The following is a 24,481-nucleotide window of genomic DNA, read 5'->3' as shown; positions in this document are numbered from 1 at the left end:
TCTATTTTTCAGAATAAAGAATTTTTGACTGTAATTTCCAGAATTTGTTCTCTATGAAATCAGCGCATGCAATTCATTGTCTTGGTTGGCATGCTAAACTACGCACAGCTAGAAATAAGAAAATCACTTTGAAAGAGTTCAAATGCAGCTTGTTTGGATGTTGATTTTTATAACTTAAGCACATTGCAGCTATTGCATTCTTAGTAGCAACAAACTGCGTCTCAAATGCCGCACTTGTGCACTTCGGGCACTGTTTTTCAGTGCCTAGGGCGCTCACGCTGAAAATGTCAGTTGAGCCAGTGCACTGAAAGTGCCAGGATGATCCCCTAACAATGGCGGACAAATGCAGTGCTTGAATGATGGAAACTGCATGCACTAAACGGCGGCCATGTTGACAATGACACGGAGGAAATGTGGCATTCAGTTCAGTAGAAGAGTTTGGTCAACAGTCTCCTAATTCTGTAAATAATGTTGATGGGACACCAACCTTTTCATGCCAACCAAAGTAGCCTATTGTATGTGTGATTGTTGTCCTTTGGGGTGAAGGACATGGAAATACAACCACCAGATGCTGTGCATTGTAAACAGTAGGCAGCTCATATTTTGCCAAGCTAATGCCATGCAGTCACTTCCAGCGAGGGCACAGTGTATAGTGCTCAAAATTTTCCACGACACTATGAACTAAAGTCACTGTGCAGTGACTGCAGTGACTGTCAGTGCACTGACAAAAGTGCGTCATTAGAGACATAACATAACATCACCAACCTACTACATACTTTTACTTCTAAATCGGAACTTTTATTTTGAAAACAAAGCCAGTAGCGGCGCAGAATAAAGACGTCACACACTAGTGTGTTGTGTTGGAACTGCAGTGGTGGAAAAGGTATCATCTGAAGCGGATGCTTAGATATTATTCTTGAAGTATTATACCGACTTACTGTGCGTATAGATAGCAATATTACATTGCAAATACATTGGTCGACACAGCATCATCATAAAGTAAGTGAGCTTGGATATGTGACGCATTTTCAACATGATCGGTAAGGTTAAAGTTGCCCCCTCTTGGAAATGTCACTGCTGAATTGCCCAACATACTTGAAATACATAGCATTCTAAAAAATATATATACCAAGAGGGGTCTGTTATCCACTCGTATTGTGAAGCCCTGTATTGTTATTTATTTCTATGTTCTTACTGTACACTTGATAGAGGATTAAATTGGCCACACCATACTGTTTCCCGTGATGACATTCAAAAGCTAAAACGGGCTGTGGCGTTAGTCCAGTGTGAAACGGATCTTTAGGTTGTACCGGTATGTGAGCTCGTTTGTTTATTGAAGATCACATTAGCTTATTCGCCAAGCCACAGACCTTGTGGCCTAGCTCAGGTAATGTTTGATTACCTTGCGACTGCGAGACAAAATCGTAGAACAGGATGTGAGCTTGTGGTAATGTGTTACCACAGATTTTCTAAGAAGCTGTGGTGTTAGTACAATATGCTACTTGCTTGCTTCCTTCTTTTGTTTCAAGGTAATGAGTGATGCAAGGGTGATGCATCATGCATGCATGTATTCATGCTTCGTGCAGTCTTTAAAGCCAGTGGGGAAAGTAGAAAAAAAGAGAAGACGGACACAGGTTGACATAAAAGATCATTAGAACTAATGGACATGGGATGTGTGAGGCGTACCTTTTGAATGGCCTTAAAACGATATTGTCCCATTTTTGGTAGGTTTTGCAGAAATGCCTAACCTTTACCTGTAAAGTGAGGATTTTTCACTAATAATCTGTGGTGATACAGGTTGTTCAGGTTTCCCCCAGCACTTACTGTTAAAATGTCACATTGTGAATGTGCATTTTGAAATTGCTTTCCAAAAATGCTTAAGAGTCAATGGCTATGTCTCAAATGACACACTTTTGTCAGTGCACTGACAGTGAGTGCACAGTGCACACAGTGCACTGAGGTCTGTAGTGCATAGTGTCGTGGAAAAAATTGAGCACTATGCACTGTGCCCTCGCTGGAAGTGACGGCTGAGCATGGCATTAGCTCGCCAAAATATGAGTTGGCTACTGTTAACAATGCACATGGCATGAAAAGATTGGTGTCCCATCAACATTACCTACAGAATTAGGAGACTGTTGACCAAACTCTTCTACTGAACTGAATGCCACATTTCCTCCGTGTCATTGTCAACATGGCCGCCGTTTAGTGCGTGCAGTGTCCATCATTCAAGCACTGCATTTTTCAGCCATTGTTAGGGGATCATCCTGGTACTTTCAGTGCACTGGCTCAACTGAAATTTTCAGCGTGAGCGCCCTAGGCACTGAAAAACAGTGCCCGAAGTGCACAAGTGCAGCATTTGAGACACGGCCAATGACTTTCTTGGGGCTCAGATGTCTGGTGGTATCCTTCTAAGAATACAGATCATTTGCTAAAATAATACTTTGATAATACACTAAAAGCAAAAAACTTTGAATCCAGTAGTGGCATTAGCCATGGTTGCACCACCCTGACGTGCTACTGTAGAATTAAAAGAATCTTTGCTACTCCTAAAACGTCATTGACATTGGTATTGTCCAGTGTTTTTTTAAAGTGGTGCCCAGGAACCCCCTGGAGGGCCGCGGCGGGGTGCTAGGGTGGCCGTGGCAGGTTGGCAGAGAAAGTATGACCAAATAAATACTTGCATAAATTAAATAACTAATTTACACAAAATGAACCAAAGTTAAACAATCACAATAGTCCCTTTAGTTAAGAACTGCATTATAATAATCTTTTGCCTCTTTGAACACTACTACTGTTATCGTTATTTTATCATAATAGTAGGGCGCTGACTAATAATAGACGTAGACTATGGTGCTGAAAGGGGTAAGACCCATGTAAGGGGGCCTTGGCTGGAGTCTACCAGTGTATAGGGGGCCTTGTCATGGTAACGTTTGGGAACCTCTGGGGCCTATACTATGAAGCTGGTTCAGGAGTAAACCAGGTCAAGTTAAGAGGTACAGTAAATCATCTACCAGAAGAGCCTGGACTCCTCATTGTCTAGCTGATTTACATAGGCCCCTGGTCTCTAGCATCGCCTAGTCTCTAATACCTACCAGCCAACACCCTACTACCAAAAATACTGAATTAGAGCAAGATATCGCAAAACACGCCCACTCAAGGCAAAAGCATGTGCTCAAGTTGGGTCTCCCAAGGGGGCGTTGTCCCCTACTTCTTCTTCTCTTTTTGAGGTGTTTGCGCAAGACGTGCGCTACCGCCATCTACAGCGCTAAAGGGGACTTCATTGATTCTCAACCTCAGGACTCCGAAGGTCTCCTAACCGAAGGTCTCCTAAAGGGGTGTTCACCCGACATAAAGTGGATACCGGAAAAGAAACAAAATGACGCTCCTTGTTAGATCCACCTTCTTTGCTACTACCTTGAGTAACATAATCTGGGGGAGGCACTGACAAAGTGACAATGTTATTTATCTGGCCTTGCAGCATTTTATTGTATTGTACGTACTGTATGTTCATCTAAATGTGTGCTAATGTTGTGTTGGATGAAAAGGATGATGGCTCCTCATTGGTTGCTGCTCCTGTCCCTCTCCGTGGGAGTGATGGCGGTACCCATTGACCGCAACCCTGCTCCACAGGAAGTCCATCCCCCTAAAGAGGAAGTGCCCGATGAGAATGCGGTAATGCGATGCACACATCTGCTCCATAATGCACAGCATGCCATACTACAGTCATGAATCCAATTACATTATAACTGTAAAAAAGGGGCAGGAGGCCAAGGCACTCTTCTTAAGATAAAACCGTTTTGATACAAATACTTTCATGTTCAATACTGTCATGTTTGAATTAAAATTACTGCCAACATGTTTCGGCCCACATCATAACTGTGTAAAGATGGTGCTACCTACCCAGCACATGGCCTTTATCCACTCAAACACATCCATGCTCTATATTCTACTGTGTATCTAATGTTCCAAACTGCATGATATTCTTGCAGTCCTTATTACATTCATATCGTAGCCTCATAAACTACTCTACCAAAAAAACTTTACGACCACCATAGTAGAGAGACTGGATAAGAATACTCATAGAATCTCTGACCATAGTACTACACTACAAAGGAATTGCATAGAGCCTTCAGTAATACATTATGACTTGTCCATTTCTATTCTGTTATAAATGTATATGAAATGTATATATAATGTATAACGGGGGCAAATTTCTAACACGGGTAATGCCTTAGCAGATGGAGTGTTTGTCATTGTGGTTTATTTCTGCTTGCAGGACACAGGGCTGTACTATGACCGCTATCTGAGGGAGGTGATTGAGGTGCTGGAGACCGATCCTCACTTCAGGGAGAAGCTCCAGACAGCCAACACCGAAGACATCAAGGTAACCTTCTGCCCAAAGGTGTAGGTTCGGCTTGGAAAGTGGTGGGGATAATAGTGTGGCTAATTGTCTACGTAAGCTATATTTGCATTATATTTGTGGAAAAGTGGTGGGGATAAGCTAGCCTGGGCGAAAGTGAATGTTGACTCTGTCAAACATTCTGGCAAAAGCCAAGAGGAACCCGTCTCCGGAGGGTTGAAAAATTGTCTGATCTTACTCTGCCATTTAAGTTCATTGGAGTTCTGAATTCATATTAAAACCCATATTGTGCTTTGATACATACCTGCAAACTTGTCACCTTTCGGCGAAATTCGCCGTTTTGATTCCAAAATAGGTGACTTATGTGAATCGTGCAGATCCGAAGAGTTTTTTTGGGGGGGGGGGGTAGCCAGTAGCCCGACTGAAGTTCCTAAGGGTAAACAGCTGCCTGTCTGATATAAGTAAAGACGGCGAGATTTCCTACATTACCCATAAACACTGGTAATGATGTAACCCACACCCATTGGCTGCCGTTTAATCACAAGGACGCAACTTCACATTCACTGGCTGCATGTTTGAAGGCTTGAAGCCCGCGCGGAACCGGTGTTGATAAATAAAATGTCAATAAGAGGACGAGCGCGGATTACTTCGGTTTTGTAGGTTTTCAACGGGTGATAAAGAATGTGGCAGTGGTTAATGCAAGGTTAGGTGTCGGTGAATGCAAGTAATAACTGTAGTGACGCTGAAATGAAGTGGTGTGGTGGAGCGAAAACGGCTTGGGCTGGACAGAGCAGGACAGCGCTGGGAGAATAATGTCAGCGTAGCTGTCAGATTCCTCGTCTGACATTTGCCAAGTCCTCGCAAATGCATACGATGGATTTGCCGTTTCCTAATAACGCCCACGCGATCGCAAATACCCTGCATGGATTTGACATGGATGTGCGAGTAAGTGAAAAACAATAACAAACAAAACAAAAAACTACCGACGTTATGAAAGTTCTCTGTGATGTTACGTTTGTTTATTTTCGACATATAGTGTAGGCTAGTTGCCTACTTGTCATTCCTAGCGCATGGTAGTATATTTAATCCTGGAGGAGTTTAAAGTCCTAAAGCAACAGCATAACTCGCATAATAAGATAAGACATCATACACGTTATTGCACACGTGTGTCTGTGTCTGTGAGTGTGTTCTCTCCTGTCCTCCTCTCCCTTCATCTCTTCTCCTCTCCTCCCTCTCTTCTGTGCATTGTCCATGGTATTTGACTTAGGCTGTGTGTGAAGTTTGAATGATGCTGTGTGGAGGATGTGAAGTTTTGTAGCGTGGTTATGTGTTTTTGTATAGCCTATGTTAAAGGTGTAGTTTGTGTGACGCGTGTTGAAGGCATGCTGTGTTTGTGTGAGGTGTAGGCCTATAGGCCCTACTGTATGTGAGGTTTGAGTGATGGCTGTGAGGTTTTGTAGTGTTTGGGTGTCTGTCTGTGTTTGGCTGTATGCTAAATGTCGGTGTATGTATGTGGCATGTGTGATGTGATTCACTGTTTTCAAAGGAAATGGAATAAAAACGAATACAATGGAATAGAATAAAAACTACATTGCAAATAATGAAAATAATGAGGGGGGGGGTAATGAAATGGAATAAATAGAACTGGGGTGGAAATGTTTAAAATGGATGATGTGAAATGTTGAGAGGTAGACACTAGACAGGAGGTTGTGTGCTCATGTCAGTGTAGCTGGAAATAGCACAGAGATAGGCTAATTTGGCAGCACTGAGGGAAAGGAGGGTGGTGGAGGAGGAGAGCATGGGCAGCGAGGGGCACATTTAAAATCATAATAATTAAATATTATAATTATAATAAGTAATAATAATTAAATTTAGTAATACAAATATTATATTTTTCTTTTTTTGCGGGGGGGGGGGGGGGGGGTGCGTTGGGGCTCGCGATAGTTTGTCACCTTTTTCAACCCTCCTGAGTTTGCAGGTATGTTATTAGCATGACTGTTATGATGTAGCGTCGCAAGACCATACAAATAACAAAACAAAAGTGTGGATATAGTTACCTTAACCAATCAGTAACTGACTTCACGGGTGAGTTCTGCGTCACCACTCTCAACTGTTTGCTGATTGGCTAAACGCTGAGAGAACCGAGCTCGAGGCTTTTGCCAGACGATGTGCGGAGCCAAAATCTTTGGGTGGAGTACATAGGAGGCCGTCGCCAGGCTAGGGACAAGCTAGGTTTACCTCAAATGTGGTGTGGACCTGTTCTCCGCCGTCCACACCTAAAATTACGTCCATGCTTCTGCCACCTCACGCATCACGTCCCCCGCATTCACTATGCCTTATTGATCGGTCTGCTGCTACATGTCCTTTATTCTCTCTATGCATCTTGCAAAATCCAAGTATATTTTGGACATTTATATTACCATGTCTTGTTTTTTAACCCTTTTCTAACCATCTGATAATTATTTTGTCTCATGGCCTTCCTACTCTCCAAAACCATTACCATGACATTACCACATGAGTTTTACTTTCTGTTTCTGTTACCTTTTCATGCCAATTGCACCTGTTGTCGTTGTTTTTGGTTGCGATGGCAGAGTGGCCGTCTTAGTAAGGAGCTGGACTTGGTAGGCCACCATGTGAGGACCAGGCTGGATGAACTGAAGAGGCAGGAAGTGTCCCGTCTACGGATGCTGCTGAAGGCCAAAATGGACAGCACCAACACACAAAGTATGGCTCTGTCTGGCGCTCTGTCTGTCTGGCGCTCTGTCTGTCTGGCGCTCTGTCTGTCTGGCGCTCTGTCTGTCTGGCGCTCTGTCTGTCTGGCGCTCTGTCTGTCTGGCGCTCTGTCTGTCTGTTTCTCTTTGTCTGTCTGTCAATCAATCAATCAATCAAGAGTTTATTGTCATTGTCAAAAAGGCAACGAAATTGTGTTTCGGGTACAATACTTAGTAGCAGCAAAAACTAATACAAAGTTTAGTACACCTGGGACGACTGCGCACTGCGCGCATCCACCTTTCTGTCTCTCTCTCTTGGCCTCTGTCTCTTTATCTGTCTCTCCGTCCGTTTCTCTCTCTGTCTCTCTCTCTCTCTCTCTCTCTGTCTCTCTCTCTCTCTCTCTCTCTCTCTCTCTCTCTCTCTCTCTCTCTCTCTCTGTCTCTTTATCTGTCTCTCTGTTTCTCTGTCTCTACTTGTGATCTTGAATTCAGTTTGTGACCTTGAATGCAGTCTGAAGTCTGCCTCTGCATTGTGCACATTATTCGATGTTCTGTATTGTTTTTTGTTGTGAGTAATAAGCAAGGATGTCGTTAATGAACTCATTTTCCTTTTACCTCTTCATATGTGTGGCAGGTGTAAAACTGGATCACGCCTCTCTCCTGAAACAGTTTGAGCACTTGGACCCTCACAACCAGAACACCTTTGAGGCCAAAGACCTTGAGCTCCTCATCGCCACGGTACATCAATCAATCAATCAATCAGTCAATCAATCAAAATCACTTGTATATCATGCATAAATGTCATTTAATGTGCTAAAAAGTAGAGAAAAGAGAAGAAAAATAAACTATAGTGTGTTATAGATTATATGTAATTAACTATCACCAAAGGCAGATGAGAATAAAGCCGTTTTTAATTTCGTTTTATAACAAGATACTGTTGGGGCAGTTCTACTTTGGACAGGAAGTTGGTTCCAGCATTTTGCAGCATACTGACTAAATGCCATTTCACCCGGTCTAGACTTGGCGCAAGGCACAACCAGTAGAGGAGATTCTGAAGACCTAAGACATCTATTAGGATGATATTCCTCAAGGATATTTACAGTACTTAACTAACACGAGACTGTAGTGGTGTCAAAAATAATTAATTATACAATGCACTGCGATGCGGGGCAGGACAGTTCAATAATCGATTCGGCAAGTGCCATAATCGATGTGAGTGATTCTCTGATTCGGCTACACTTTTAAGTCCGTGGATTTGATTTGCCAATTCCACTAACTATTAAGATTAAGCTTGGCAATTTGTTTGTTTGGCACTATGTAAACATCTAGGTCATTTAGTTGGGAAAAATACTGATAATTGACTTTTTGCTTTTGCCAAAAGCGTAGGGGAATCGTAGAATCACTCATGCACCCATGAACTGGAGGGTGTTGGAAGATGTTTACTTCTCATCATTTACTGTGCTCAAAGTCTGTTTCGGAAATTACTTAAGTCTTATTGAGTCATGTGGATGGCACATGTCTCAAACAGGAGAGATATTTTAGGATTAATCAGTGCATTAAACAAATATGTGTATAGGGCACATGTTAAATGAAACCTTGTTCTGAAACTTCACCCCTTAACCTAACCTAAAACAAACATAAGAGAGCTACAATGTGGAATCAAATTGCATCAGGGTTTGAATCATTTGTATGTTGGTGGTGTACTATAAACAAAAATATGGACAGAATGAACAACATCCACTATAATGTGCAGGCGCTGGGCAACAAAACTGAATTCGAGTTCAGGGCCATCCATGAACAACTGAAGGCAACCTGCCTAATCGCATTCCAATCTCGTATTGCGGTTGATATGCTTTTGGCCGATAGGAGTGTGTGCTCTATTTTTGGTTATCAATGTTGTTCCTTCATACCGAACAATACGGCAGATGACGGAAGTCTCACCAGGGCGATAGAGGGACTGGGATCCCTCAACCAAAAAGAAAATGAGAGACCACTCCGGGGTCGATACTTCAGTGTGGGATGGTTCCTCTGACATGTTTGGCCAATACAAACAGTTGGCAGCGTCCATAATCATGTCTATTGCAATATTTGCGTCGATCCTCACGTTATGTGGATGTTGTTGTATTCCTTGTATTAGAGTGTTGTGCACCAGATTTATTACCACTGCCATTGCACCAATGGAAGAAAAAATGTCAAACCTATATGCTCTTCTAACTAGACAGGATAGTGATGTCGATGACACTATGATGATGTTGTTGGTGGAGACCATGAGCCTCCACACCAATCTGACGATTCCATCCAGGTCCCTGATCTGTTCCCTGACCCAGGGGATTATGCTCGGGGCCTCTAAGTGTACCTATTTAAAGAAAAAATCATTTGAAGTGATCACTGGATGATGTTAATGTTTGCCTCTATAAAGAATAAACAGGGGGAAATGTTGGAACTGTATTTTATTCTTTATGAGAGCAAACCTGTTGCCTTGGCACAAATGTGCCCTTTCACATTCAAGAATTCCTGTTCAAGGCTAAGCAAACGCTTACTGGACTGTGCGAGGACTTTATCTGTACCAGAACAATGGAATGCCCAAACACAACAGAGTTGCATCTCCACATGGCAGGCCAAGGACTGTGTGTTCGTTGCCTGATTATCATAGACTTGCAATCGAGATTCGATCTGCAGCGCCGCCGAAGGTGTTGCGTCACTAGGAGGGCGCAGCCTGGCTAGTGTGTTCGTGTGTTTGTGTGTGTGTGTGTGTGAATGAATTAATCTCTATCCGGGTACGCCCCCTTTTCCCTTTAGCGGATAGAGATAATTGTTATCAGGGAAAATCCTTCAATAAATATGACTTATGGCTATTACATCGTTTAGAACGAGTGGGGAAAATGGTAGCTGACGGTTCTCCCCATCCGCTCTCCAAGCCGGTTTGAAACTTAATTACTGATTCTCTGTGTCTTTCATTTCAGGTATTTCATATTTACAAATGTTAAGGGTTTGAACCTAACAAGCATGTTTTTTCAAGTTCCTTCTGTGGGCATATTTTTTTACTTCTGAGGGCATTTACGGATTACTGTAGATTAACTTTAAATCAAATTAAATTAAAGCACTGCAGAGCTGATATACAGTCAATAAAATGTTGTTCATCACCTGCCTGCTTGTATTGCTTCATGACTGATGAAAATTTGCCTTGCTTTCAGTAGAAATGTAACTCATTGCAATGCATCGTAGAATCGAATTTAGTCGATTTGAATTTAATTTTTACATCTCAAATTGTAATGGAATTGAATCGTGAGGGCAGTGCCAATGCACACCAGGACAAATTTGAAGTGGCCCCTCGAATGACAAAGGTTCCTCACCCCTGCTCTAAACAGTGGAATGTTGGTAATCTGAATTATGAGCAAAATCCCATATGCCTCGACCATTGTGAATCCTCATGCGTGTGCGTGTGCGTGCGTGCGTGTGTGTTTGGCAGGCCACCAAGGACCTGGAGAACTACGACACGGAGCGTCACGAGGAGTTCAAGCGTTACGAGATGATGAAGGAGCATGAGCGGCGGGAGTACCTGAAGGGCCTGGACCAGGAGAAGAGGGAGAAGGAGGAGAAGAGGATGGAGGAGCTCAAGGAGAAACACCGCCAGCACCCCAAAGTCAACGCTCCGGTATGCCTTTTTAAACAATAGTTTTTTGGGGGGTTTTCAACTTTGTTTTAGACTGGACAGTGAAGAGTGGGACACGAAATGAGTGAGAGAGAGAGAGAGAGAGAGAGACGGGGGGGAGGATCGGGAAATGACCCGGGTCGGGAATTGAACCTGGGTCACCCGCGTAGCAGTCCAGTGCCCAGCCGACTAAGCCACGGCTGGGCCACTGATCCAGTATGCCTCACATTAAAACACACAACCTTGGGGGCTCGGCACGGTGCCTCTATGACCTGACACCATACCATTACACTGTTGACCCGGGTTCGATTGTGACTCGAGGTCCTCTACCGAATCTTTCCTCTTCTCTCTCCCCACTCATTTCCTGTGTCTCTTAACGGTTATGTTTGGTTAATAAACAAACACACACAAACAAACAAATATAAAACAGCAAATATAAAAAAATAACACCAAAATGTAAACTGCATGAAAATGTACATGTAAAAATGTACCAAATGTAGGGTTGGGGAATTGTATGTAGGATAATTGTAGTAAATTTGAGTGTATGAAAGCACAATAATGTGTTGGTTTGTTTGCTATGGAACAGAACTATAGATTTCTGTAACAAATGGAACTATACATACTATACTATACACAGTGAGATCCTCTTATGAATCCCCTATAATTTTATAACATGGTGACCTTGAATAGCATAAACCTACAAATTAACATCTGACCAGCTGACGGAAAATAGTGCAACCCTTGATGCTTTTCCTTGTGTACGGATTGTTCTTGTGTACGGATTTAAGTGTGCAGACATTTTGTTTCAATGTTCACCCTTTTCTTGTGTAAACATGGCTCTGTTGACATTTGTTTCTTGGCGGTTTAACGCCACACCTGTTTTCCCTTCTCATTCATTTGAACACCTTCCTGTGTTTGTTGTGTATTTACTCAAGTGTCGGTAAATGGTAGCCTGATTATCATCGACTTTGAAATCTCTTCGAGACTTGGTCTGACCAAGAGCATAACGATTAACATTTCCCAAACGGCATGGTTGACCAGCCTCCCTTGGTTTCCTAATGGTTGTTTGCTTCTCTACAAAGTGGGATGAGTTCCCCATTTTTCAGGAGCTCAGAAAGTACTCGCATGGCTCTTGACCTGACTAGTAGCAACGCTGAAGGTGTTGCGTCACTAGTAGGAGGGCACGGCCTGGCTAGGTAAATGGTATCGGTGCCCTATTTGTTGGTACTCGCCGATACCAATACCGCCATTTTAGTGCTGATCCGGGCCCCATCTGATACTGGTATCGGTATAGGTGCGACACTAGTTTGTTGTGTGTATTTACTGTGTGGATTATTCCCTCTCCTCCAGGGCAGTGTGGCTCAGCTGAGAGAGGTGTGGGAGGAGACCGATCAACTGGACCCACAAGAGTTCAACCCCAAAACCTTCTTCAAACTGCACGGTTGGTACACATTTGCAAAGTCAGAGAATGCACGCTCATCAATCACACATGCTGCTGGACCAAACAGAAGTTCACTGAAAGGAAAAGAACACTGTTCGACGCTCCCAAACAAAGTGTAGTGGGACGACGTCTCGGACTCTCAGTCCTTAATCAAAGTACAATGGTTGCACACAATGGTTGCACTTTGTTGAAGGACTGGGAGTCCGAAATGCTGTGCCATTAAACTTTATTTGGGAACATGGTACATATTTACACACGCACTCGTTTCCTCATATTCAGACACTTGTTGCTCACTCACTCATTCACACTCACTCTCTAAATCCATATTCATGCACATCTCTTTCATATACAGCGACTATGTGCAATCTTATTTCTCTTTGTCACTGTCTCTATACTGTCTCTCGCCTATACACAAATAATCTTTTCTGCACTTTCCCTGACAAATCATCAGATATCAAACTCCTAACTGTCCAATGCATTTCAGGCCATAACCTCATAACAGTGAGGTAGCTTTATCAGCTTGGCACTGACTCTGTTCTTTTAAAGCCCGTTTAATTAAAAGCTTTTCAATGAAGACGAAGAGTGCCTTGGATTTCTTCAAACATCTCTGAGTTATGTCTAACCAAAGAGCTCCTCGCACTACTAATCAGAATGCCGAAGCAAACTGACCTAAATCTTTGTTTTGGCATTGATTGGAAAAAAACAAACAAACAAACAAACAAAAAAAAAAAAACGTCTTTGCATCTGCACTTGTTGTTCTGTATATCTCCTGTGCACTTTGTATTTGCTAGTGATGTTGGCTATGATAATGTCGTCTTTTGAAAGTCGCTTTGGTTATAAAGCGTCTGCCAAATGTAATGTAATGTAATATAATGTAATGTAATGTATTGACTGTGTTTTCATGTCCTTCTGAGCAGATACCAATGGAGACGGGCTGCTGGATGAGCAGGAGCTGGAGGCTCTCTTCACCAAAGAGGTATAGTAGCCACATACAACAATATCAAAATGCTATGGTGCAACCACCTGCTTTATCACTCAAAACCCCTTATACACATTCAATTCTACATTTACTAAAAATCGGATGCCTTGTGAAAGGTATACAAATCATCCCTATCACGTCACAAACTCTGCAAGTACAGTTGAAAACAGATCAGCATCTTATAATTCCACCTTTCTGACACGTTGTCCACAGCGTCAATAGAAAACCATAGTAAATAGAGCCGCTTCCTGCCCCTTGCATGCCCAGTTGTTACCAGAGTGGCGTAGCCGTGAAATGTATGTAGGGATGCAATACTTGCTTTTTCTCATACTTGTTCCCGTCAAACACTTGCCGATACCAGGCGCAAAGAACAACGCAACTTCTCATCACGTTCCATTGACTTGAAACTTTAAGAAGCATGGGAAAAGGTGCTGCATTTACAACATTTAAATCTACATGGAAATGGACAATAAAACAAATATCACTGGTGGAAAAAAACAAGACTGTACATTTATTTCCATTGTATGTTAAGGGTAAAAGTATCCGTATCTGTACTCGTTATCAGCAAGTAGAGACAATAATGTACTCATATCGGTTTTCAAAAAAGTGGTATGTTGGATTTAGGATTGAATTTGTGGCTAAATGGAGACAATGAATAGAAGCGGATTTCACTTCAAGTTCATATAATCTTGCTTTAACCTGTTTACTTCACTTCCTCCCATGTGTGTCGTCATGTCTTTCAGCTGGAGAAGGTGTACGACCCCAAGAATGAGGAGGACGACATGATGGAGATGGAGGAGGAGCGGCTGCGGATGAGGGAGCACGTCATGAAAAATGTAAACAACACTGTTCTTCTACCTTTGTTTGTGCATTTCCATTCTGTCTCTGTTGTCATTCTGTGTATGACTAAGTCTGTCTTTCTGACAGTTTTTCACTCACTCACTCACTCACTCACTCACTCACTCACTCACTCACTCACTCACTCACTCACTCACTCACTCACTCGCAGTCGCACTCACTCACTCACTCACTCACTCACTCACTCACTCACTCACTCACTCACTCACTCACTCACTCACTCACTCACTCACTCACTCACTCACTCACTCACTCACTCACTCACTCACTCACTCACTCACTCACTCACTCGCAGTGGCACACACACACACACACACACACACACACACACACACACACACACACACACACACACACACACACACACACACACACACACACACACACACACACCGAAGCGTATTTCTTTTTCTGACTGGAGCTGTTCTTGGTGAGCCTACAGGTGGACCTGAACCAGGATCGTGTAGTCAGCCTGGACGAGTTCCTCAAGTCCACGGAGAAGAAGGAGTTCAACAACCCCAAAGAATGGGAGGTGAGGATGGCTGTATTTACTGTCACACCACTAATGCTGATGCACAAAGAAATATTTTGAAATGTTGGTCTGAAAACGTTTTTGTACTTCACTGGGTAGCACTTTCTTTATTTTCCTCATGCATTACATTTTTTTGTGCATCGGCATCAGTGGTGTGCAAGATCCTACTTTAACGGATTACTTTGTGGAACCTACGCACCCTCCCAGCTACAAACTTAAAGGCGCAACACCCTTTTGAACTATATGTATTTACTGTCGAACACTTGGTTTGGTGGCATATTTAGTTACTTTCTTTTTGCTATTGTAGTAGGGTGTCTTATGATGGTTCATTTTCTGGTGTTGCCACAAATTGTCAGTTTGCCTTGGGGGGGTGTGGGAGTGATCCCTTGTCTTAAATACTTTGTGAAACTCTGTGCTGGAGCAAAGAGTCTTGGTTATAAATGCCATAATTAGAGCTGCACGATATCAGGAATAATTAGGAAACTCGATTGTGTCATGCTGGTCTACGGCGATGGCGAATATATATTTTTAGTCATGAATGTTGGCTTTTTATCAAAATTTAAGCAATTTTTGCAATACAACTATTGCAAATCTTAATGTTGCGATACCAGTCATTTTTGCGATACACCTATCCCAAATTTTGATTTTGCAATATTGATACATTGTGCTGCCCTGGCCATAATCCAATTGCCCCCATCTGCTCGTGTGTCTGCCAGACCCTGGACGGGCAGAAGCCGGTGTACTCTGAGGAGGAGCTGCAGCGCTTTGAGGCGGAGCTTCGGGACAAGGAGGCGGAGCTGGGGAGGCGGGCCGAGACCCTGAGGCAGGAGCAGGAGATCCTAAAGGAGCGAGGCAAGGCCCTAGAGGCCCAGAAGAGGGAGTACCAACAGGTGGGTCTGGAGCTAGAACCGATAGCTGTGGCCTAGTGGTTAGAGAGTTGGTCTTTCAATCTCAGGGTTGCCGGTTCGAATCCCACGTGACCTCTCCCTACAGACATCTGTACATCTCCATCCATGGCTGATGTGCCCTTGAGCAAGGCACCTAACCCCACATTGCTCCAGGGACTGTAACCAATACCCTGAAAAAGAATAGTTGTAAGTCGCTTTGAATAAATGAAAGCGTCAGCTAAATGCAATGTAATGTAATTATTTCCGATCTTGGGTATAAGATCGTCATAGTATGTACCTAGATACCTTGGTATAAGATACATGGTAGTAGGGCTGTCCTAAACGATTATTTTCCTCCCGATTAATCTATCAACTATTTTTTTCGAATAGTCAATTAGTCAAACGATTAATTTTCAAGTGCTCTAGCACTTTAATCTTCAAAGAAATTGGGAAAAAAGAAAGAAACCATTAAAATTAGGTCCCTGAGCTCACAATGAGCTTTAAATCATGATAGTAGCTTATTTACTCCGAGATACAACGTCCAATTCATATGTGCAGGGCAATTTTAGGTTTCAATAAAGTAGTAAAGCATTAGAAAAGTAAATTAAAAAAGCATTGAATTAAATGAAACGATTAGTCGACTATAAAAAATCTTGCCAACTAATTTTATAGTCGATTAGTCACGATTAGTCGATTAATCGTCCCAGCACTACATGGTAGATCCTGTCTGAGGCAGGAGAGGGGCACGGCCCTAGAGGCCCAGAAGGGAGTACGAGCAGGTGGGTGATCCCAAGTGCTTCCCAGTGTGTTTCTACGCCTTGTGACTGCAGAAGAGAGGGTAGAGTTACCGGCAACTGTGTGAGAAACTTGTAGCACAGATTCACTGGCATGCATCTCTTCACCAGTCAGGACCTGCCCATGTAGCCTATGGCGCTACTTTAATTAACACATACAGTATTCCTACAAATAAGAAAAAATGTACCATCAAGATGACCAACAGTGGGCAATTTAGGCAAAAATTATCTTTTACAAGTCACAAATGTTTGCAAGATGCCAAACAGTGAAGAAAACTGACTTTGAGAAACTGAGTTTTTGCAGCTATAAACAGAGGTTACATTTTCCCCTGACATGCTTTGTCATATGCTATCGCCCAAGAAGTCTGTTAAGTCATAATGCGCTTCTGTTCTGATATATCCTTTTTTTCTTCGCGCCTCTTTCTCCTACAGCTTAGATTAAGCTGCACTAAAATTATCCCACAGTAGCAGCCACAGTAAATAAAATGGCCTCAAGCTCAAGCGCAATCTCATATTGCGTTGCTATGGTGACTTGTAAGGGTGCGTGTTGCCCGGGGCGCCTGTGTTCTGGAGATTGGACATGATATTAATGGCTGCAGGGAGGTTATCGTCGCACTCTTGTGCAGCTACCTGGAAGTGCTTGTGTAAGCAGACATCAAGCTGTACGTAGGTGGCTGTGAACAAGCCTCTCTGTAGTAAAGGTCCTATGTGTGCAATTTCTTTGCTGACTCTTTCTATCCACTCTCTTCAGAGTACATGTTACAGTTATGTTGGCCTTCATGCCTCAAAAACCAAAAGGTCATCCACAACTGTAGATATCTTGTTGGAAACACGGAAGGTGAGACATAGACTCTGTGTCTCCAACCTGATTGCAGTACGTTGAGCATGAAAATGGAATGATAACCTCAGAATGGAAAATTTCAAGATGGTAGCAAGTAGTTAATATTCAACGAAAAGACCCGTTTGTAAATGAGCGACACATTTTTACAACGAACAACTAGAAATGTTGTGTGCCTGTGAGGCACGGGCGTAGAAATAGGGGATAAAGTGGGACTGAGTACTATGGCCCACAAAGAAAGGGGGCTCCCACAATCACTCCAATAGTTGTACATGTTAATATCATATAACAAAGGGGGGGGGGGGTCCATTGGAAGGTCCATAGGGCCCTGGTGTGAGGTAAAGAACTCTGGTCTTGAGGTGTTCCATGTTTCCCTGCAGGCCGTGATGGAGATGGCACAGAGACAGAAGCAGCAGCAGGAGGAAGTGAAGGATGCGCCCCCCGCAGGCCCTAACGGCGAACTGCAGTTCCAGCAAGGCATCAACAAACTACAGCAAGAGGAGACAGGTGAGAAAAATGGTGTGTTTTTTTTTATCTTTCATTTAAAAGTATATTTAATTTTACATTTCATATCCAATTTCTTCATTAAATTCTTGACACAATTGTCGATACCTGTTATGCTGAACTAATGCATTGTACAATGCGTTGCAACAACCATGTTCATTGTGATGCTATGCTCTAATAAATTGAAATCGAAATAATACAGAGTTGAAGAGGTTGGTCTTAGAGTTCTAAACGGTGGAGAGATTAGGTCAATCTTCTGTCTAACTGAGCCCATGCACAAATTTGGAACAAACCACAATGGGAGCCAATGGGAGTCAATGAAGAGAACTTTTTTGAACTCTCATCCATTTTTGGACTCCCATCCATTGAGGTCCCATACAGAGGTTTACTAGGCTAATGGAGTTGTGTATGTTGACTGCGTGTTCCGTCCCTCTCCGCAGCAAGATTACTGAAAGTTTAAAGGTGCACTGTGTAATATTTTTTTGTAGTTTATTTCCAGAATTCATGCTGCCCATTCACAAATGTTACCTTGTTCATGAATACAAACACCATCAAATTCTAAATATTTATTATGACTGGGAAATTTGCACTTTTCATACATGAAAAAGGGGATCTTCTCTATTGCCTGCCATTTTGAATAGCAAAACGTACTATACATTGGTCATACTAGTAAATATTAGTTCATTATTTAGTAAATATTCATGAAAAGATCACATTTGGCAGTAGACAGCACAGTTTCAATGAGCACCACAGTTGCAATACCTACTCTGGCCACCATCCTACACAGTGCACCTTTTAAAGATCAAGTTTAGGTTTTTCACTTTATTTATTTATTTGTTTGCTTTCTAGTTGGGAAAGTGGCCGTTCAGAATGAAGGAGAGGTTCCAGCCGAGCCCCCACAGAACCTCCCACAGCAGACGCCTTAACTGGACTGGACCGGGCCGGGCCGTGCCCAAGACGTTAGAGCCTGCACCGTATTTGGCCCACATCTCAACCGGAGGGCCCCGCACACTCACTGCCCTATAGGGTGGCTGCCCTGTCCTGCTCTGCCATGCAGGACCCGACCCCGTTTCTCGAAAGCAACGTTGCTTACCAGTTAGCAACTTACTAGGTTTCCAATGGGAAATTGCATTGCAACCAAGTAAGTTGCTGACTTGGATAGCGACGATGTTGTCCAGAATCGCACCCCAGGACTGCCCTGCCACCTCCTTGTGTGTCCTCTGACTTTTTCTTCCTCCCCCACCCAAATATCTTCATCATCTGACTGCTGCTACCCCCCCCTCGCTCTCTTTCTCTCGCAATCTCTCGCACTCTCTCTCTCTCTCTCTCTCTCTCTCTTTCTCGCTCTCTCGCTCTCTCTCTCGCTCTCTCTCTCTCTCACACACACCACACACACTACACACACACACACCAGGTTTCAGAAGTTCATGCTAGACCAAACAAATGCCCCCTTGACCCCATCACAAGCCTCCAAACGCCCCCTTGACCTCATCATAAGCATGCCAACGCCCCCTTTGTATACTCATGAACGGCGTGACGTTTTCCATGTGCGTTACGCCCATTTGTGGGGGAAAACGACCCATGCAAGTCAATTGGTGATGTTGGGGTTTAATAAACGAAAGATAGGGACCTAGTAGACTAGCGTTGTTCACGCGCAACATGCCGAAAACGTGTTGTGTTACCGGCTGTTCAAATAATAGCCAAACAGCCGTGGTTGAAGCATGGAATGTGTTCATTTAGGCTAGCCGATGTAGCATGTAAGTCAATGAGACATTCGGTTTGTTTTCACCCATAAAGGGGCGTAACGCAAATTTAAGAGCAAAGTATCCGGATGGCCGTTCATGAGTATTGAAAAAAGCCCTCAATGACAACTAAGCACCGCCCCCTCTCAACTTTATCCTTCTCAACGCCCCCCTAGGGCTCCCCAACGCCCCCTGGTTGAGAAACACTATGCTAGACCCATAATGCATCTTTGCAAGTATGGCACAATAAGAGTTCTTTTTGCACACACATTTCAGTTGAGATCTTGGCTCTGTTTTGATTTTCTTTTCATTGGAACGAATGGCCTTTAGACTTTCTCAGCATACTGTACCTCAACATGGTGTCTTATGAGTGTCCAGTGAACACGTGAAGTGACGTGACATGACGTGACGAGTGCTATATTCCTACTCCACCTCCGAGTGTATTGGTGATGTTTAATCACACACTCACACACACACTCACACTCACACACTCTCACACTCACATGCATGCCCTGGCTATCCTTTCTCCCTTCTGCTCTATGTTAGCGTTAGCTGCTTTGGTATGGTGTTGTTAGCATGCATGGTGTTTGTTTCTTCATTTGTAGCACTATCTGCACTATCTCTCCCCCACCACTCCCTAAATTGTTTTTTTAATTTCGTTTTTTTTTTTTTTTTAATGATCAGACAGCGATGTCTCCACTGTTTGTTTGTAAGTAGAGTTACTGAGCAGAGTGAGATTATGCTGTTTGATTTTTTACAATCATGAGATCTCGCAATTTTATTAGCTAGAATTTCATGTGGTGATTAGATGTTGTGAATGTACTGTTGAGGCTTATGGTGATGTGACGCCTCTGTGGAATTTATACTTTTATTTCATCAAGTGGCATTTGCATATTCAGTTTTTTTTTTGTTTTTTCGTGTGCGTGTGCGTTTGCGTGTGTGTGTGTGTGTGTGTGCCTGCATTTTTGTTGTTGTTATTGTTGAAGTAAACAACGTTTGGAAACTTATAAAACCATCATAAGGTTTGGAACTTCTGAAACCATTGTCAAGTTTGGAACGAAGTTCTGAGTGAGGGAAGCTGTATTATTTTTTGTGTTTTTCCAAACCCATTTCAAGCACCAGTCCTCAGGACATCCCTAACAGTCGAACATCTGACTGATGGTAACAGTGTTCATGTCTGTGGTTGATTGGTAAAACCTAATAAAAGATCTCTAACAGGATTCTGTGCGGTCTGGTTTGGTAACTAGGAGCACTATGTTGCCTGCCTCAGTGTGTGTGGTCCACTGACAGCTTTGGGACAAATTCTGCCAATTCTGGGTTCCCCCCTTTCCATGGGGCCAGGAACAACTGAACCACTGCTGGACTGGCCATCTGGCATAGCGGGCATTTCTTAGTGGGCCCTGCACCCTCGTGGGCCCTATTACATTTCTGAAAAAAGGGGCCCACCACGAGGGTGCGGGGCCCACCGGTGATTCAGTTCTGAGCCGCGAAGTATTAGGGGCCCCTTTTTAAGCCAAAAGTGCCCGGGCCCTATTTCTCCCCAGTCCAGCCCTGAACTGATCCCTTTGTATCCCCCTGTTGCCTACCTCTGCATACTTCTCCTCACCACTCCATATTGACCCATGTCCTACCCATCTGTAGTAAAAAGTGAAAGCCCATTGGGAAACTCCCATTGTCATTGTGACACAGCACACAAGTGAACACTGCACACAACAAAATTGCATTTATGCCTCACCCGTGCAAGGGGCCAGCCCTCAATGCGCCCCTAGGGAGCAGTGCGGCGAGTTGGTACCATGCTCAGGGTACCTCAGTCATGGAGGAGGATTGGGGAGAGCACCAGTTGATTACTCCCCCCACCAACCTGGTTTTGGGAGTCGAACCGGCAACCTTTGGGCTACAAGTCTGACGACCTACCCGCTTACACATGACTGCCCACTGTCATCTGGAGTAAGTGTGGATTTTTGGAATGTTCTGGTCTTTTCTTCTCCTCCTCCTGTCATGTGTTTTTCACCATGTGCATTCAACATGCTGGAAAAGATTTTTCTTTCTCCCCCCCCTTACAGAAATTGATTTATCTGTCAAGGCTTTCCATCCTTCCAGGTGCAGCTGCTCTTCTTTTTTTTTCTTCTTGAGTATCTTTCTCTCAGCATTGTGGTCCTTGTGGTCCATCTGTGATGCATGGCAAAGGGAATATTGGCTCACAGCTCTCTGAAGATGTGCATTCCTGCCAAACATTCCTCTGGAATTGATTGACACATTCCATTTGACCCATCCCACCCCACTCCTCTCCCCTTCAACCCTCTCCCATGGCCCCGCCTCTCAGGATGCCACCCCAGCTGTCAGTCACCCTGGCTGCGTTCCAATATGCGACCTTGCGTCCTCCACTTGCGCTTGTGGCCTCGAACCAGGAAGTAATATGTCATGATGACATCACTGACAACAGCATTATATTTCAATATCTCGCAAAAGCTGAATTGTAAAGTCATTTTCTCATTTGCAAACTGGATGGTGAATGAAAAATAGTCCCCCAACAATTGTTTTGGCTAGGCGGACTGCTGGGGAAACGTAATGTTTTTTCCACGGAGGAGGGACCAGGAGGCGGGGCGAGACCACAAGCCCAAGTGGAGGACGCAAGGTCACATATTGGAACACACACCCTCACTTCAGTGGTATGCATTTGTGTTTGTATGCAGGATTACCAACACTGGGGCTAATGGACCCATTGCATTGTATTAGGGGTGTAAATCACAGCCTACATAACGATATGATGTGGATTTCTTAAAGCAGGGATTCGATTCGATTTTTTTCCAATTACTTTTCTACTTCTATTATTTTATGGAGCGAGGGCATTGGACAGGGGCCAGCGATTCGATCATTTTCAATACTTAAGAATGCCCCATGATACTATTCGATTAAATCGTCAACCGTAGGATCGATGCATATTCGATACATTTTTTCGATTATTATTTACACCCCTACTTTGTATATGTTAAGAGTGGGCCCTTTCAGATGATTTTGTCCTGGGCCCGGTCGAAGCAATCAGCGGCCCTCTGTCTGTCTGTCTGACTGACTATGTTTGATGGGGAGGATCAGTGTTGCCAGATTTGTCTGATCAAAACCCACCCTAAAAGGTAAATTCTGCCCAATTTCGACAAATTGCATTGGTTTCTATGGGCACAAAACTGCTTAAAAAAACGGCAAATGACCAATTTTTCCCGTTTTTACACGCAGACGGCCATCCCATGTAGCCCAAAATTTGGCAATAGGCAGCCCAATTTCAATAAGCAGCATAATTGCAGTACCTTTTTTGACCATTTCCTGCAGTGTCCCTTTAAGGATAAAATGTCTACCAACTGTACTCAACATGACAGATTAATTTTTCAATATTGCATCTTGTCACAATTCTGCAATTTTTCACTTTTGGCTAGTCAGGGACCCCCTGTCAGGTGGGGGCCCCTAGGCTGCAGCCATACCTAGCCTGTGCATTAATCCGGCCCAGCATGTCTGTGTTCCATTTAGTAGAATGTGATGTGTGACCACTGTATGTGCTGCTTTGGAATACTCCCCCCCACATCCTTGGGGCCGCGAACCTACCACCTCGTCAACTACTGTATATCGGTTCGGGAATGGGGGTCGGGCACACTGTGAGACAGCTGAGCCAAAGGCCCGTTCTAATAGCCCAATGCTACCTCACTGTATTGAGGCCAATCTGCTAGTTGGCCTCTGTTACACATACACAGTTAAACAGGCTGTGTATGTGTGTGTGTGCGTGCGTGCGTGTGTGTTGTTGCTGTGGAAAGATGGAAGAGCAGAAGCCATGTTTGTTAATAAGGGGAGATGATTCACTGCAGACTAGAGAGGCCTTGGTTGGGTAAAGAGGACGCGCTAGATTGTGTGTGTGAAAAGGATGACTGTCTGAAATCCTTCACGAGGCTGTGTGGGCTCAGTGATGATTCATCCACTCTTTGTTGTGTTGAGTTTTGTGTGTGTGTGTGTGTGTGTGTGTGTGTGTGTGTGTGAGAGAGAGAGAGAGAGAGAGAGAGAGAGAGAGAGAGAGAGAGAGAGAGAGAGAGAGAGAGAGAGAGAGAGAGAGAGAGACAGAGAGAGAGAGAGAGAGAGAGAGAGAGAGAAGGACAAAAGGAGAGAGACTGCTTCAAGATTGTAGTTGGCTGACCCTCACAGAGTCACTTATCCTTTGTGGTTGCATCCATATGTTGGCTGACTGTCTGGATTACTGTCCACTGACATTCACAGTCTATTCTGAATTGATATATCCCTATGCGTACAACACATCTCTGAATGCAGCTGGCCTTGCCTTTGCCCATGTTGAACCCAATGTGAAATGAATGCGTGGTGGTTGTTTTCCAGTTCACTTCCCAGTACATCTCTTACAGTCTCTAATATGTTCATTCGTTTTAGTCTCTTATGTTCATTATTGTAAATGTTTCTCGTTGATATTTGATTTACAAAACGCATGCTCAGATTGCATTGTGCTACGTCATCATCACTCCTAATTAAAGGCTGGAATTGGGGCATGTTGCAATATAGCATTGGAACACCAGAGGGCGCCCGTAACACCGAAATCCAGTGTCAGCAGAATATCAGTGGTGCCATCATCACGATCCCTCAGCAGCTTTCACAGAGACGCCAGCCAAGGTGTCAAACCTGCTCCTTCTCACGCCGCGTGCTCGACGAATTATCACCTGCGCCGTGCATGGCTTGGAAGTGGCGCCCCATGATGTATCTTTGCAAAGCCAATATAAATTTTAGATTTAGATAATAAATAGAATCTGCTATTTTGGGGGTTTTGATTTAGGTCACCTCATATGAGAGGAGAGGAGTAGAGTTGAGAGGGGTAATAAGCCCCCTTAAGGAAAAGGTATTTATTCTACAAGTAGATGTTAACCATGTGTGTGAATTTTGACCATAGTTGGAAACAACTGTGATGTGAATAACCCACCATGGACAATTGCTGAAAGTTGATCCTTCATTATATTTTAAATAGCACAAAAATTGTGCTGAAAAAATTGTGCAACCCTTATTATATTCTGGGGGGAAATGTTTGTCTAAATAAAAGGCTTTCCATCTACACGACATATACGGTAGAGCACATCCATACCCATATACAGTAGCTGATTGTATAGTGACATCGACATTTTTTACCTGCCCGCCTACTCTCCCAT

At 43.5% G+C, this 24,481-nt stretch overlaps 1 protein-coding gene across 3 annotated transcripts; it reads left to right on the top strand.

Annotated features, from left to right (window-relative positions):
• Positions 1-847: 847 nt before the first annotated feature.
• nucb1 (nucleobindin 1) lies at positions 848-20,518 on the top strand. Of its 3 annotated transcripts, XM_063189284.1 has the most exons (13): positions 848-999; positions 3,546-3,672; positions 4,277-4,384; positions 6,952-7,084; positions 7,706-7,809; positions 10,541-10,726; positions 12,074-12,164; positions 13,082-13,140; positions 13,887-13,979; positions 14,444-14,533; positions 15,250-15,423; positions 17,433-17,571; positions 18,406-20,518. In XM_063189284.1, exons 2-13 carry the CDS (start codon positions 3,547-3,549, stop codon positions 18,480-18,482), a joined length of 1,380 nt encoding a protein of 459 aa, XP_063045354.1. In that variant the 5' UTR covers positions 848-999; position 3,546; the 3' UTR covers positions 18,483-20,518. The 3 variants fall into 3 exon arrangements, with proteins under 3 accessions (XP_063045354.1, XP_063045363.1, XP_063045345.1); XM_063189293.1 differs by lacking the exon at positions 848-999 and having other exon boundaries at positions 3,538-3,672; positions 17,433-17,559; XM_063189275.1 differs by lacking the exon at positions 848-999 and having other exon boundaries at positions 3,538-3,672.
• The last annotated feature ends 3,963 nt before the right edge of the window (positions 20,519-24,481 follow it).

Source organism: Engraulis encrasicolus, chromosome 2, assembly GCF_034702125.1.
Source record: "Engraulis encrasicolus isolate BLACKSEA-1 chromosome 2, IST_EnEncr_1.0, whole genome shotgun sequence".
Lineage (NCBI taxonomy): Eukaryota > Metazoa > Chordata > Actinopteri > Clupeiformes > Engraulidae > Engraulis > Engraulis encrasicolus.
This window is presented reverse-complemented; position numbering and strand designations above follow the sequence as displayed.

What these genes read in the sequence shown, in the direction of transcription:
- nucb1 (XM_063189275.1), top strand. Translation starts at nt 3,538, where the DNA reads ATGAAAAGGATGATGGCTCCTCATTGGTTGCTGCTCCTGTCCCTCTCC. An exon ending in AGGCTCTCTTCACCAAAGAG is followed by an intron (nt 13,141 to 13,886) that starts GTATAGTAGCCA and finishes CATGTCTTTCAG; the next exon opens with CTGGAGAAGGTGTACGACCC. An exon ending in AGAAGAGGGAGTACCAACAG is followed by an intron (nt 15,424 to 17,432) that starts GTGGGTCTGGAG and finishes GTTTCCCTGCAG; the next exon opens with GCCGTGATGGAGATGGCACA.